A 14493-nucleotide genomic window follows, 5' to 3' on the forward strand; every position below is an offset into this window, starting at 1 on the left:
AAAGGAGATGATCAATGAGTGGTATAGAACTGTTTGGAAAAGACATTAGGGTGAAAAAATCCTAACCAAGACTTGTTTTCAATGCTTACAGGAATCACTTGATAAACTGGTTCTTGTGTTTTCCTTTTTTTTTTAAATTTTTTCAAAGTAACATAAAAGAATTGAATAGATTTGATAATTATGGGGTTGGACACATGACCTCACCATTATGTCTTTAAAAACTATACTTGAGATGGTGTAATACTGAAAAAAGTGGGCCCATTATCCTGTTAATAGTGCTCCCTAACTGTGATATCATTAACACTCTAGATAATAATGAAACAACTGATTCATATCCCTCCCCACCCACCTAAGGCCTCATCAGTAAGTCCAGTAACAGAAAAGAAAAGTACAAGTTTTAATGAGAAATGAAACAGGCCTTCTAAGGAGAAAAAAAAATTATTATTATTCAGGGGGTGATGCATATAAACAAAGTCTAACTGGTAAAGAGAACCACCTTCTCTTTGGTTTCACCTACCCCTTTCTCTTTACTCTTAGTCCAGAGCAGCACAACACATTACAAGCCCACGCATATCTTTTTCAGTCTGGCCTAGTAACAGAAGACAAGCAAAGTGGGAAGAACAAGAAGGGCAACAGGATGGGGGGGAAGTACGTGCGCAGTCAACTTGGTGGGTAGGAAGTCCTAACATCAAAGCCGATTTTCAGAGCCTTGGAAAAGGTTTTCAGGCTTTCCCCCTTCCCCCCCTCCCCTGCCATTTTCACAACCCCTAAAAACAAACATGACAAACTTTGCTGTTTTCGTTGTGCTGTGGGTAAGATAATGGAGTAAAAATGTCCTAATTACATATGGGTCCCCTCCACCTTAAAGCTTAAACACTTGGCTATCTCTATAATCCTAAAGTTTAAGAATAGTCCACGTATATGTTCTATTTGAATGTTCTATTTCTTGACCTAAGTGGTGACTCAAACAGGTCTATTTCGTTCTGTACGTGGTTTATAAATGAACAGAAGTTTTCTAGAACATTGCCTATAATCTTAAGGCAAATGTTTCCCAAAAACCTAACCTACGATTTCTCCCTCCTCTGCTACTCCTCAGCCAATCACCAAGGCACCTAGAATCCATCTATCTAGAATCCATCCATCCTCTCTGCCAATACCCTGGTCCAGGCCTCCAGCATCTCTCCCCTGGATCAATGATTTAGATTAATCCTGGATCTAGTCTTGTTACTTCCAGAAACAGTGCACTTTCAGTTTGTATTTGCCAAATGCTAAATGTTTAAAAGAAGCACTGAATGTGTCACCAAACAATAGCATTTGCTACTCTTACCATTGCTTAAGATCCTTCCATGGCCCCCTGCTGCCCCAGGGAAAAACATGAAATTACAATATCCTTCATCATCTGAGTTTTCTCTCTAGCTGCAGATCTCAATACCATTCACAACTCCAGATGGAGTGAATTTTAGTTCCTGAAAGCAGTATTCTATTTTTTCAACCTTCTGATACAATGTTATCTCTACCTGCTACTCAGCTCTCTTCTCCAGGCTAATGTCTACTTATTCTTTGCATGCCAGTTTCAATGTCCCTCTTCTTATAGAGCCTTCTCTCGTCTCCATATATGTTATACAAAACAGTACCTCCAAGTGCAGTACTTACCATACTGTACAATAACCCTATGTGTCCTCCTCAACATTTCAAGCTCTACCAAAAATAGGAACCATGTCCATGCTGTTCACAATTATAACCCTAGCACCCAGGCAGCAGGACAGCAGAAAATTAAAAGCATGCACTCTGGAATTTGGGACAGTTTCTTACCTCACTCTGCCTAGGTTTCCCTATCTATAAAACACAGATATTATTACCTTATAGGCTTTTTAAGGATTCAGTGTTATATGTAAAATATTTAACATAGTGCTTGGTACACAGAAATGTTAGCTATTATTATTACTTGATATAGTGCCTATCAAAGATAATATTTACGGAATGAATACAGTATTCACAAATTATTAAAAACCTGTATTTATTAATACTAAGCTCACAAAAATCATTATATACCCAAATAAAGTCTGTAATTCTATAAGGATGTTTCAGTTTTATTCATGTCCATGACACTGAGGTTTTCTTACAGCCCATTATTTAATTGAATTATAAGGCAGAATGTTCAAAGAGAATGACCTGTGCCTCACTTTCAGGAACAATTTGTTTATGAAGTTGAATCTGCTCCAAACCAGGGCTTTCTACAGAATTTGGGGAAGTGTTACAAATTGAAGCTGTTACATTATACCTTGCTGACTGATAAAAGCTATAGTATTCAAGTCTATTTTCCCCTGAGTTTTCTGGTGCCTTTAGTTTTTGTTTAAATTGAACAACTTTGTAGATCAAAAAAACAATTAAAACACAGGCTAAAATAAAAAAAGCTAGCAAAATGTCAAAAGCCTCATTCAGCTTTTCAACTTCTTGTGTACAAATCGGAGATGTTTTCCCTGATACTGAAGCAGCATCAATCGGTAGAGCACTGTTTTTTTCCAAGTTCAAGTTAACAGGAGAAGTACGCTGTATTTGCACAGGTAACATCGCAGTGGTCTGTAATAGGTTACCAAAAGTATTCTCTTGAAAAAATCTACTGGCAGGTGACGTACGAATTCGTTCCCCGAAAGTAACGCTCTCAGTGTTTTCCGAACGTTTCCCATTTGTGGTTATTTTATGCCAGGCCATCATTAACGTAGTGGTCTTGTGGTAAATATGAAGAGATGTTATAGCCCAAGTTCTGGATACGTTTGCAGAAGATGTAACACAATTTGTAAAGTCAGTCCATTTAACATAATGCAATGCTCTGCCGCGCATGGATGGGGGATTCTGACAAAAGATGTTTAGAGTAATGGCTGAAGATGCTAACCAGTCACGAAGACCCAATAGTCTGCAGCTACATTCCCAAGGATTAGAATCTGCCTGAAGATGAATCAGTGAAGACAATGGCTTAAGGACCCTTGGATGTAAGTCTGTAAGATTATTAAATGACAGGTTAAGAATCTTCAAAGATGCTCCCATGTTTTCAAATGTATTCTTTTCAATGCTGATTATTCTGTTTCTATCTAACCTAAGGTAAATTAAATTTTTTAACAAGCTAAATGTGTCAGAATTTAAATTTTCTAAATCATTATGACTTAAAATCAAATGCTTAAGGTTACTAATTCCACTAAATCCATCCTTAGTAACATTTTTAATTCTTGAATTTTTCAGGAGGAGATACTCCAAATTGACAAGCCCTTTAAATGCAAAGGGCTGTATTGTTTCAATATGGTTATGAGACAAAGAAAGTCTTTTAAGACTCTTAAGTACTTCAAAAGTATTTGATGGTACTTTTGTTAAATTATTACCTTCTAGATACAAACAATCCAGGTTTCCAAGGTGCTGAAAGCCTGAGTCTGATATTCTCAAAATTTTATTGTTTGACAAATCAAGTATCCGAAGAGCAATCATACCAACAAAGGTACCACTCCCGAGGACAGTGAGGCGATTTCTTTGCAGATTTAAGTACTGAACTGAAACCAGATCACGAAACACTCCTCTTGGAACAAAAGATACTTGATTAGACTGTAAATATAAATTACGAAGATTGGAAAGTCCCTCAAATATTCCAGGATCCAAGCGTTTTATAAAATTATTATTCAGATACAGAAAATACAGATGCCTCAAATGAACAAAAGCTTTTGGATATACATACACAATGCTAGAATTATCTAAATGCAACGCTACAAGAGAATGAAGTCCCGTTAATTCACTTTCATTTATATGAGATATATTATTTCCAGTCAGATACAGAAAAATTGTACTTTCAGGGAAATTCTTAGGAATACTTGAAAGGCCTAAGTTACGGCAGTTAATTTGTCTCCCAGTGCAGAGCTGGCAAACAGACGAACATCCAAGAATCTCTTTATGGAATAATAATACAAGATAACAGGTAACAAGTAGAAACAGTCGTAGACAAGGCAGAGAAAAACGTACTCCACACATAGCCCTGTTCTTGGTTTCTCTGTTCATATCAAAATTGGCTACAAAAAGAAAAGGTAAAACTTTAAATTATCAAAAAGTTCTTTAACTGAAAGCTTTATAGTACTAGAAATTCTATACCTTATTTTATTAGGATTAGCCATAATACTATATATCATAAATCATACTACAGTGATAGCATAAAATAGTAAGTTTGAAATATGTTCTAGAATTATTAGCACCTCTAGGCCATTAACTCACTGTTTAACAAAATGATAATCAAATTAAATGAACTGCAAAATAAAATGTTTGCTAAGTTAACCTAAAATATTAAAACTGACTATAACAAAACTGACAAATGATGATGCGGAGATAAAGATCTTGGATATAAACATGCCCTTCATCAACTTTAAGTCTACTATCAATTTAACAACATAATTTTCGAAAATACAAATTCAGTACAGAACAATTAAACTCTCTTTAAACTATAGATTTTTACAAATTGAATTATTTCTTGTTTCAACTAAAAGTTCATATTTAAGTAAATAATCTTACCAAGAACAGGAAATTCATATTATTAACACTCGGCTGATTCAAGCAACGGTTTTCTTTATAAATCTGAAGAACGACATTTCTAGGCTGCATTTCTTTTGTGGCGCTGTTGACCTCCACCCCTCCACCTTTTTTTTTTTTTAAAGTCACAATTTGCTCAGGAAACACCACTCTTCACATTAGTTCCTCCACACTCAGTGTGTAAAACACAGGTTGTCATGGATACAGGAAACTGAGAGACAGGAAGTCATGTTATCTGTGTTTCAAGAGTTTGCTAAAAGGAAATCTCAGGAACTTATTTTTTCAGAAGGCAGTTAATCTGAGTTTTCCCAATGCACAAACCTAAATATTTCATCTTTAAAATAAGCATTTTTAAAATATGTATTATTTAAATACTTAGAATGAACAAACTCTGGATACAACAACTACAAATAGCTATCAAATGGAAAAAACAAGTTGAAATAAGATATAAATAGAGTAATGTAACTTCTGTGAATTTTTTAAATGCATAGAATATTTATATTTCTATTATTCTGAGTATACAGTAGAGACTTTAATTTTGTTTTATTCCTTAAAAAAAATGGTAGCAAAACAATTTAGAATGATGAACATAAAGGCTGTTCCTCTGTGCTCTCCTTTCTTGATTTAAAAAAAACTGGCACATAAAATGTACTGAATACCACCAATAAGTACCTTAATACATTAAGGTATATGCCTTGAGCTGGAAAATGATAATTTGTATACCAAATCACTGACAAAGGTAATCTTTGATGAAAGAGACCCTTTAATGACTTTTCATTATATATACATCTAAATTAGTCTGAATTATTTATAAAACACATCTGTGTATAATGTAATTCTTTAAGGATTTAAAGCACTGACTATATACCATATATATTATGTACTGTTCAGTTATTAATTTTCCAAAAATCTGACTGCTTAGGCTTTCTATTTTAATTCTGACTTATTAATATTTCTAATACCCTGACGGTGTGATTAAAATACCAGTAGTAATATGTATAATTGTATACTATAACCCCCTTTGATACTAAAGCAGCTTTTCATATCAAGACAATTACTTCAGATAATAATATGAATTATTTCCATATTAATATTTTGTATAACCCAGTATTTTTTTTACAATAAAAAATCAGAAGTGCACTCTAGAGACAATCTTTATCAAAATGATTTACAAATCTCACGACTATCTTTTGCGGCCTCTATTGTTATTACTATTTTATAGTTAAAGAAATTAGAAAACAGCAACCAAAAAACTAAATGACAGGGAAATGGCATGAATTAGACGTAAAGAAGAAACAAGAGCTAGGTTTTTCAAGTTTATTTTTTTCATATTTTGAATAACATAGAGGATTTTTTTCAATTGTGTCATGTAACTTAAAGAATTATGATGGGGTTTAGGACATGCTACCACAAGATACAGCACCCTGGCATACTGACTAAGTTAAGCTGAAGGAGACTGAGCATACAGCATAAGCAGGAAGTTCTCTTTCTGATCTCTATCACCCCCAGCCACAGCCCCATACTCCTTGCCCTTGTCCCCTGAAACAAGTCATTAAACCCTCCAGTGAGAAATGCCCTTCCTATACTGGGAGGAAGGGAGCACCCTTATCTTCAAAGATAAGAAGACTCAGAAGAACCTAAACAAATAGGACTTGCAAGTTTTCCCCTGGTTTATTATACATACTTATCTCATACCCTTTACCATACATATCTTCCCACGACTCTGCACCAAACTCGGTGTAAAAATACACAGGTTTAATGGTTTCTTTGGGTCTTCATTCCCTCATGAAGACTCTCATGACATGTAAAAGTGAAAAGTGTTAGTTGCTCAGTTGTGTCCAATTCTTTGCAACCCCATGGACTGTAGCCCACCAGGTTCCTTTGTCCATGAGGATTCTCCAGGCATGAATACTGGATGGGTTGCCATTCCCTTCTCCAGGGGATCTTCCTGACTCAGGGATCAAACCCAGGTGTCCTGCTTCTTCTGCATTGCAGGCAGATTTCTTTCCAGTCTGAGACACCAAGGAAGACCAACTCTCTCCCAGAATGTTCCTCATTTGGATTTGTCTGATATTTCCTCATGGTTAGAACCAGGTTAATCTTCCCTGGTTGAAATATTACATAGGTGATATGTTCTTGAAATATAACATCTAGCAGTACATGGTGTCTACCTGCTTCTCGTTCATGATGTTAATTCTGAAGGTTGCTAAGAGTCAGACATGACTTAGCAACTGAACAGCCACCACCCACTGCTGGTCCAGTGGTTAAGACTGCACTTCCAGTGCAGGAGGTATGGGATTAATCCCTGGTAAGGGAACTAAGATCCTGCATGCCACATGGTGTGCCCACCAAAAACTGAAAAACCATTCAGTCAATCAGTTTTCTTTTTTTTAAATGTCATTTAAAAGCCATAAGCATTCAGGAACTTCCCTAAGCAGTTAGGACAGGAGATAGAAGACATAAGTAGCTGTTTTTCTAAGATGCCAGGCTGAACTGAACAATAATGTATAAACTGAATGCACAGCATGTTGCCCTAACACATGAAAGAAACTTCGAAACTACTGCCGAATGTCTGTTGTATCAGTATCACAGGCTTGATATTTGATAGGAAGTAGGGGCACTTTAGTTCTGCTATACGTTTCAAGGGTACAATGAATTTGTATTGGAAATGAAAACCAAAATGGACTATTTCCATTTAAATTCTAAGGTGGAAGGACAGAAAAACGTCAAAATACCTCCAAATGTGCCAAACTTCTGGGTGGGGAGAGACATTAGATTTTCAAAGGACTGGTCAGAAGAACAAGTTGACATTCAGCTTTGAAAAGTTTTATAAATGACAATAATTTTTTTTAAATCACCAAGCCCAGATATTAATAATCTACCTCTTTTTTCCACAAAACTACTCAGTGAACATGCATTAATGGCACCAACTGTTCATCTTCCTGAACCATCTTGTCTACACCGCCCAGCTTCTGTTACTGAAAGATTCACTGCACAATCTAATCAAAAAATAAAAACATGAAAAGCTGCATCACAGAGGGTTTGTTCCTCATAGACTGAAATGATCTGAACCAATCTGATGTAACCTAATATTTTCCTTTTTCTGTTACTGTATCTTTTCTCTATAGACAAGCATGCCCCTAATACCTCAAACTCTTAAGATCTAGCCTCTTCATACACAGGTCAGATGTCAAATACAAAGCTTCTGCTGCCACAAAGCACACAAAATTTACCTTTCAAACTCTGCTGGCATGTGATGTTGGCACTCACCTTGTGCTTGTCAAACACCCTGGTATCAGCTATGATCCCTTCAAGTTTACCACTCTTCTACATACTCCCCTAACTAGACCTGTCATCTTCCCTCACAGCTCAGTTGGTAAAGAATCTGCATGAAAGGCAGGAGACCCAGGTTTGATCCCTGGGTCAGGAAGATCCCCTGCAGAAGGAAATGGCAACCCATTCCAGTATTCTCGCCTGGAGAATCCCGTGAACAGAGGAGTCTGGCAGGCTAGAGTCCACAGGGTCACAAGAGCCTGACACGACATAGCGACTAAACCACCACCTAATTAGAACTATCAATTTCTCAATGGTAATGTCTATGCCTAAAAGTCCTCTGTATTCACATAATACTTAGTTAATACAGTTTTTTATATATAGATTGTCAATATATATTTTAATTCAATAACATAATTCAAGCCAAATTCACCAACTGCATATTTTTTTAAAAGCTGATATAACTATGATTACAATAACATGCCTCTGCTGTTTCCCAAACACATATAATCACTGCAATTATCTACATAAAACTCACTATTTGACCACTCCCAAGACCTAACCAAACAAACACACTAAGACAGGGGGAAAATGCCGTAAGCAGTAAGTAACATATTTCTGTGATTCTCTTAAGATCCTACAGCATTGCACTACATTTTAATCACAGGAAAATTTAGACAAGTTATTTCAAATTAAAACAAACTAGGCTGATTACATAGGACTGGAAAAGTTCAGTTTTCATTCCAGTCCCAAAGAAAGGCAATGCCAAAGAATGCTCAAACTACTGCACAACTGCACTCATCTCACATGCGAGTAAAGTAATGCTCAAAATTCTCCAAGCCAGGCTTCAGCAATACGTGAACCGTGAACTCCCTGATGTTCAAGCTGGTTTTAGAAAAGGCAGAGGAACCAGAGATCAAATTGCCAACATCCGCTGGATCATGGAAAAAGCAACAGAGTTCCAGAAAAACATCTATTTCTGCTTTATTGACTATGCCAAAGCCTTTGATTGTGTGGATCACAGTAAACTGTGGAAAATTCTGAAAGAGATGGGAATACCAGACCACCTGACCTGCCTCTTGAGAAACCTGTACGCAGGTCAGGAAGCAACAGGTAGAACTGGACATGGAACAACAACAGGCTGGTCCCAAATAGGAAAAGGATACGTCAAGGCTGTATATTGTCACCCTGCTTATTTAACTTCTATGCAGAGTACATCATGAGAAATGCTAGGCTGGAAGAAGCAGAAGCTGGAATCAAGATTGCAGGGAGAAATAGCCATAGCCTCAGATTATGCAGATGACACCACCCTTATGGCAGAAAGTGAAGAGGAACTAAAAAGCCTCTTGATGAAAGTGAAAGTGGAGAGTCAAAAAGTTGGCTTAAAGCCCAACATTCAGAAAACGAAGATCATGGCATCTGGTCCCATCACTTCATGGGAAATAGATGGGGAAACAGTGGGAACAGTGTCAGACTTTATTTTTTTGGGCTCCAAAATCACTGCAGATGGTGACTGCAGCCGTGAAATTAAAAGACGTTAAAAGACGTTTACTCCTTGGAAGAAAAGTTATGACCAACCTAGATAGCATATTGAAAAGCAGAGACATTCCTTTGCCAACAACGGTCCATCTAGTCAAGGCTATGGTTTTCCCAGTGGTCATGTATGGATGTGAGAGTTGGACTGGGAAGAAGGCTGAGTGCCAAAGAATTGATGCTTTTGAACTGTGGTGTTGGAGAAGACCCTTGAGAGTCCCTTGGACTGCAAGGAGATCCAATCAGTCTATTCTGAAGGAGATCAGCCCTGGGATTTCTTTGGAAGTACTGATGCTGAAGCTGAAACTCCAGTACTTTCGCCACCTCAGAAGAGCTGACTCATGGGAAAAGACTCTGATGCTGGGAGGGATTGGGGGCAGGAGGAGAAAGGGACGACAGAGGATGAGATGGCTAGATGGCATCACTGACTCGATGGACATGAATCTGAGTGAACTCCGGGAGTTGGTGATGGACAGGAAGGCCTGTCGTGCTGCGATTCACGGGGTCGCAGAGAGTCGGACACGACTGAGCAACTGAACTGAACTGAGGCCGATTACAACAATGATAAAGGTAAAAAGAAATATGTCTATTAAGGCGTAAAATTCCCAAAGACACTAGCGATTACTGTAATTTCCTGCTCTCCATTTCTTCCCCTGTAGTTCTTTAGGCAATCAAAAACTGCAAAAGAACTACATTGACATTAAAATCGCTCTGATAAGTATAAAGTAAAAGCAAACGAAGAGTTTTAAAAGTAGGCATTCTGTTCAAAACTAGGACCAAAATCTGTTGGTCCTAATCTATGTGAATATCAACCACACGAGATTTCCTTTTCTGTCTGGGCACAGCAAACTTGTCAGCTTTCTCTTCCTCTCTGCCCATGGAAATAGAGCAGAGGAAAAGGCTCCATTTCTTGGACCTTAAGTGTCTGGGATCCAGAATTCACAAAGCCGGCTTTTTGTAGTGTAGTATTACCAAATTTCCTTTGATTTCTCTATATTATCAACGTGCAACATTCCTTATAAATAATACTCTTATTAGACGAAAACGTCAAACAAAACCACCATTGGAGAAAAACAACTCAGTCAGTGTCTATGCACTGACTGACTTTAAATTCAGCTGGAATAACAGAAAGATCGGCAACATATCAGAAATTCAACTCCCACAGAACAATAGATTACTTACTACTCTTATAACAGCTATATCCCAGGAGAGTAATTTTGTCAGGACATATGGACAGAATATTTCAGTGCCTCTATGAAAATGGCAATACTATGCAGCAGCACCGATCTGATGATGAAAGAATGATGCTAACTGAAGTACAAGCTGCCTTTGGTAGAACACATCAGTTTTTCTAAACATAAAACGTATGCTGTTTTTTTTATACAGAATGAAATGTAATCTAGTAATAACTATAGCAGCTACTGTAGCAATAATAACAGCAAGTAATGTCTCTTGAGTTCTTTATATCTAACATATAGAAGCAAGTAACATTATACAGAAAACCTAATAATAACCAGTGAGTTTTGAATTATCTCACTTAACCTTTACCAGAGGATGTCTACAAAAGAGATACTATTAACCTCATTTTAAAAATGAAGAAACAAATGTAAAGAATTTAAATAGCTTGCCCAGAATCACAATTAAAAGGTAAAACTGGGGATTAAGATTCTCAAAACACTAAGGTATATGTTTAATGATGATTTTCAGGAACCCCCAAACTAGCACATAGTAATCAATCAATTGTCAAAAGATGTCGTGTCAAGCAAGCTTCCCAAAGGTGAATAATGGTATACCAGAACTATTTCAAAAAGATTCCTACCACAATTAGATACCACCTTATAGCAACCAGTATGGCTATAATCAAAAATAAAGAATAATATGTGCTGCTAAGGGTATGCAGAAACTAGAATCCTTATACAATGCTGATGGGAATATAAAATGATATAGCTAACTTGAAAACAGCCTGATAGTTCCTTAAAAAGTTAAGCAGAATCGCCATACAACCCAGGAATACCCAAGAGAAATGATAAGCATCTACACAAAAACTTGTATACAAATAATAGCATTATTCACAATAGCCAAAAGGTAGAAACAGCTCTCATGTCCATCATTTGATGACTGGAGAAACAAAATGCGGTATATTCATACAGAAGACTATGATTTAGCAACGAAAAGAAAATAGTGATACCTGTCACAACGTGTAAACTTTGAAAATATGCTAATTTAAAGAAGTCAGTCACAAAAGACCACATATTGTCTGATTCCATTTGTAGGAAATGTCCATAACAGGCAAACCTCTACAGAGACAGAAAGTAGATTAGTGGCTGGCTGGGGAAAGGAATGAGTGATAAGGACTGCTGAAGAGTACCTGGCTCCTGAAACTTTTGCAACTTGTTTTAAGTCGCTGGATATATTCCAGTGTCTCCTAGTTTATAGTCTATGGGAATTTGACTAGAATTTGTATCTTACTACTGTGCGAAATTGTATAAATTTAATTATGTTGAATTGGTTCATGGTGATTTTCAGGTCTACTATATCCCTGCACTTCTCTGCATACTCATTCTATTAATTTTTGAGAGTCTGATATTGAAACTCCAACTAAAAATTTTAATTTATCAAAAAAATTATTATATAATGGAACGATCTATAACTTTGTTCTGTATTTTCCAAGTCTCCTGTAAATGTGCTATCATACTTTCATAATTTAAAAAATAAAGAGAAAAATATTAAAGAAAAAGAGTACATAGTTCCTTTGGAAATGACAAAATGCTCTAAAATTAACTGTGGTGATGGATGCACAACTCCATGGATATACTAAAAACTACTGAATTGTACATTTTAAATGGGTGAACTGAATTATATCCTAATAAGCTGTTACCACACACACATATACAAGGTGCTTCTAAGACATTTTTCTTGTGAAAGATGTAAAAAAAAAAAAAGAGAGAGAACTAATTTTTACTGTAGAAAACCCACTAAACTATTACGTTAAGAATTTACTGATAAAAGAAAATACTCTAAAATGCTAAATAAGAATGCATGACCTAGAAGTTAAAATGCATCCTATTTTAAAGGAAGAAAATAAAATTTTGTCACATTAAATACACACTTAGGAATGGTCAGTTTAAACCAAACACAATTCTGGTAAAACAACACAACCACAATTTCAAAAATTTTAAACTGCCTTTTATTTAACTATATTTAAACACTACTTTGTCAACAAAGGTCCGTCTAGTCAAGGCTATGGTTTTTCCAGTAGTTATGTATGGATGTGAGAGTTGGACTATAGAGAAAGCTGCACGCCAAAGAATTGATACTTTTGAGCTGTGGTACTGGAGAAGACTCTTGAGAGTCCCTCAGACTATAAGGAGATCCAACCAGTCCATCCTAAAGGAGATCAGTCCTGGGTGTTCATTGTAATGACTGATGTTGAAGCTGAAACTGCAATACTTTGGCTACCTGATGCGAAGAGGTGACTTATTGGAAAAGACCCTGATGCTGGGAAAGATTGAAGGTGGGAGGAGAAGGGGACGACAGAGGATGAGATGGTTAGATGGCATCATTGACTCAATGGACATAAGTTTGGGTAAACTCCGGGAGTTGGTGATGGACAGGGAGGCCTGGCGTGCTGTGGTTCATGGGGTCGCAAAGAGTCGGACACAACTGAGCGACTGAACTGAATTGAAACTATACCAAAGTATTACTCTTTGGAACCTGTCATCTTGATTCTACTATCTTATTTTAAAAGTTGTAAACTAGTTTACTAGATAATTATATTATATTATAAAATTTGTACAGAATAATAAATTTCCAAATACTGGTATTTTATTTATACGATTCTTGAGATAAAAGAGAACTATACAGAGATACTAAGTGACCAATCCAAGCATGTCTAGCAAATCTGATACCCAGAGGACTTTATTATAAGGCAATTTCTCCTGGAAAGCAAGCCATCATACCTAAAAACCCTGCTGCTTTGTCAATCTGTTTTTGAATTATTTAACTAGCTTAAGAAAAACATTCCCCATGGGTGACTTTCTTAAATCATTAAAAAAAAAAAAATTAAATTCTTAAAACATTTGATCTCAGAGATACACATCTGAAATTCTTAGAACTACATCATAAAAATATGTCTCTGAAGTTAGAGAATGAATTGCTATTTCAGAGAATAGAGCCAAAGGAAAGTTTGATTACTCTCATTTTCATCTATGAAAAAAGCTTTTATTTAATCTATGTCTTTGGACAAAAAGTTAGGAAAACTTTAAAAGAGCTATATGTAAATAATGTTATTTTCATATAAAAATTAGCAGAAGAAAATTTACTGCCTTTGTGCATAAATAATACAGACTTTAAGAAATGGAAAAATTCAAACTTGGAATCACTCCAGTTATAAAACAAAAAGGACACAAGACAGTTGTACCACACAACTACCAAAACAAAGACTACTATATTCAGAAGGTGACCAAGAAGATATACTAAAAATGCCTAAAAGATATACTAAAAGGCAAAGGCAAAGACAAAATTATATATTTTTAAGTTAGTAACAATGCAGAAAAAATACTACAAAAGGTCATTAAGCGGAAGGTGATATACCTTTGACATATGTGGTTAACATATTTTTATTGAATTAACAGTTTTATAAATACTCAATATACTGAAAATGTCCTGAATTTAAGATTACAGGTACACAAAAAGACTTACTCTTTTAGAACTTAGACTGCAGGAAATGGATGAATGGTTGAGAGAATGGAAGAAAGGGATAAAACAAAAACAGCTAATTTCATTTATCTAGACTGTGTGACCTTAATGCGTAAACTCATTTAATCTTTATAACACTCTCATCAGGAAGACACTATTAGTATCCTCATTTCAAAACAAGGTAACTTAGGCACAGGAAGTTATTTGGCCACGGTCATTAGTGACCAGCGGCGCTAGAATTTGAGTGTGGTCCTAAAGCCTAGTCTTTGCCAAATATCTGAATCAGAGGTAGTGGATCATGGTAAAACATAGCTTAAATAGCTTCCCAAATAGCCATTCTTCAGATCAGTGGTTCTACCAGCATCTAGTGGGTAGAGGCCACAGATGCAGCTAAATAGCCTAAAATGCACAGTACAGCCCCAGTATCAA

The 14493-nt window shown here is 36.2% G+C and overlaps 2 protein-coding genes across 4 annotated transcripts in view; both read right to left on the reverse strand.

Annotated features, from left to right (window-relative positions):
* The window catches only part of IPO11 (importin 11), a 189076-nt gene that overhangs the window by 39203 nt on the left and 135380 nt on the right, over nt 1-14493 (reverse strand). The window contains exon 28 of one of the 3 annotated variants that reach the window (XM_069556321.1): nt 2001-4049. The exons of the other annotated variants lie outside the window; for them this stretch is intronic. Within the exon in view, the coding sequence (XP_069412422.1) occupies nt 4040-4049 (10 nt within the window). The 3' untranslated portion in view covers nt 2001-4039. Of the gene's footprint in view, nt 1-2000; nt 4050-14493 lie in introns of those variants that run through there. 3 annotated transcript variants of the gene reach the window in all.
* On the reverse strand, nt 2001-4038 carry LRRC70 (leucine rich repeat containing 70). The gene has a single exon (XM_069556323.1). It carries the CDS (start codon nt 4036-4038, stop codon nt 2143-2145), a length of 1896 nt encoding a protein of 631 aa, XP_069412424.1. The 3' UTR covers nt 2001-2142.

This window comes from Ovis canadensis, chromosome 16 (assembly GCF_042477335.2).
Source record: "Ovis canadensis isolate MfBH-ARS-UI-01 breed Bighorn chromosome 16, ARS-UI_OviCan_v2, whole genome shotgun sequence".
Classification (NCBI taxonomy): domain Eukaryota; kingdom Metazoa; phylum Chordata; class Mammalia; order Artiodactyla; family Bovidae; genus Ovis; species Ovis canadensis.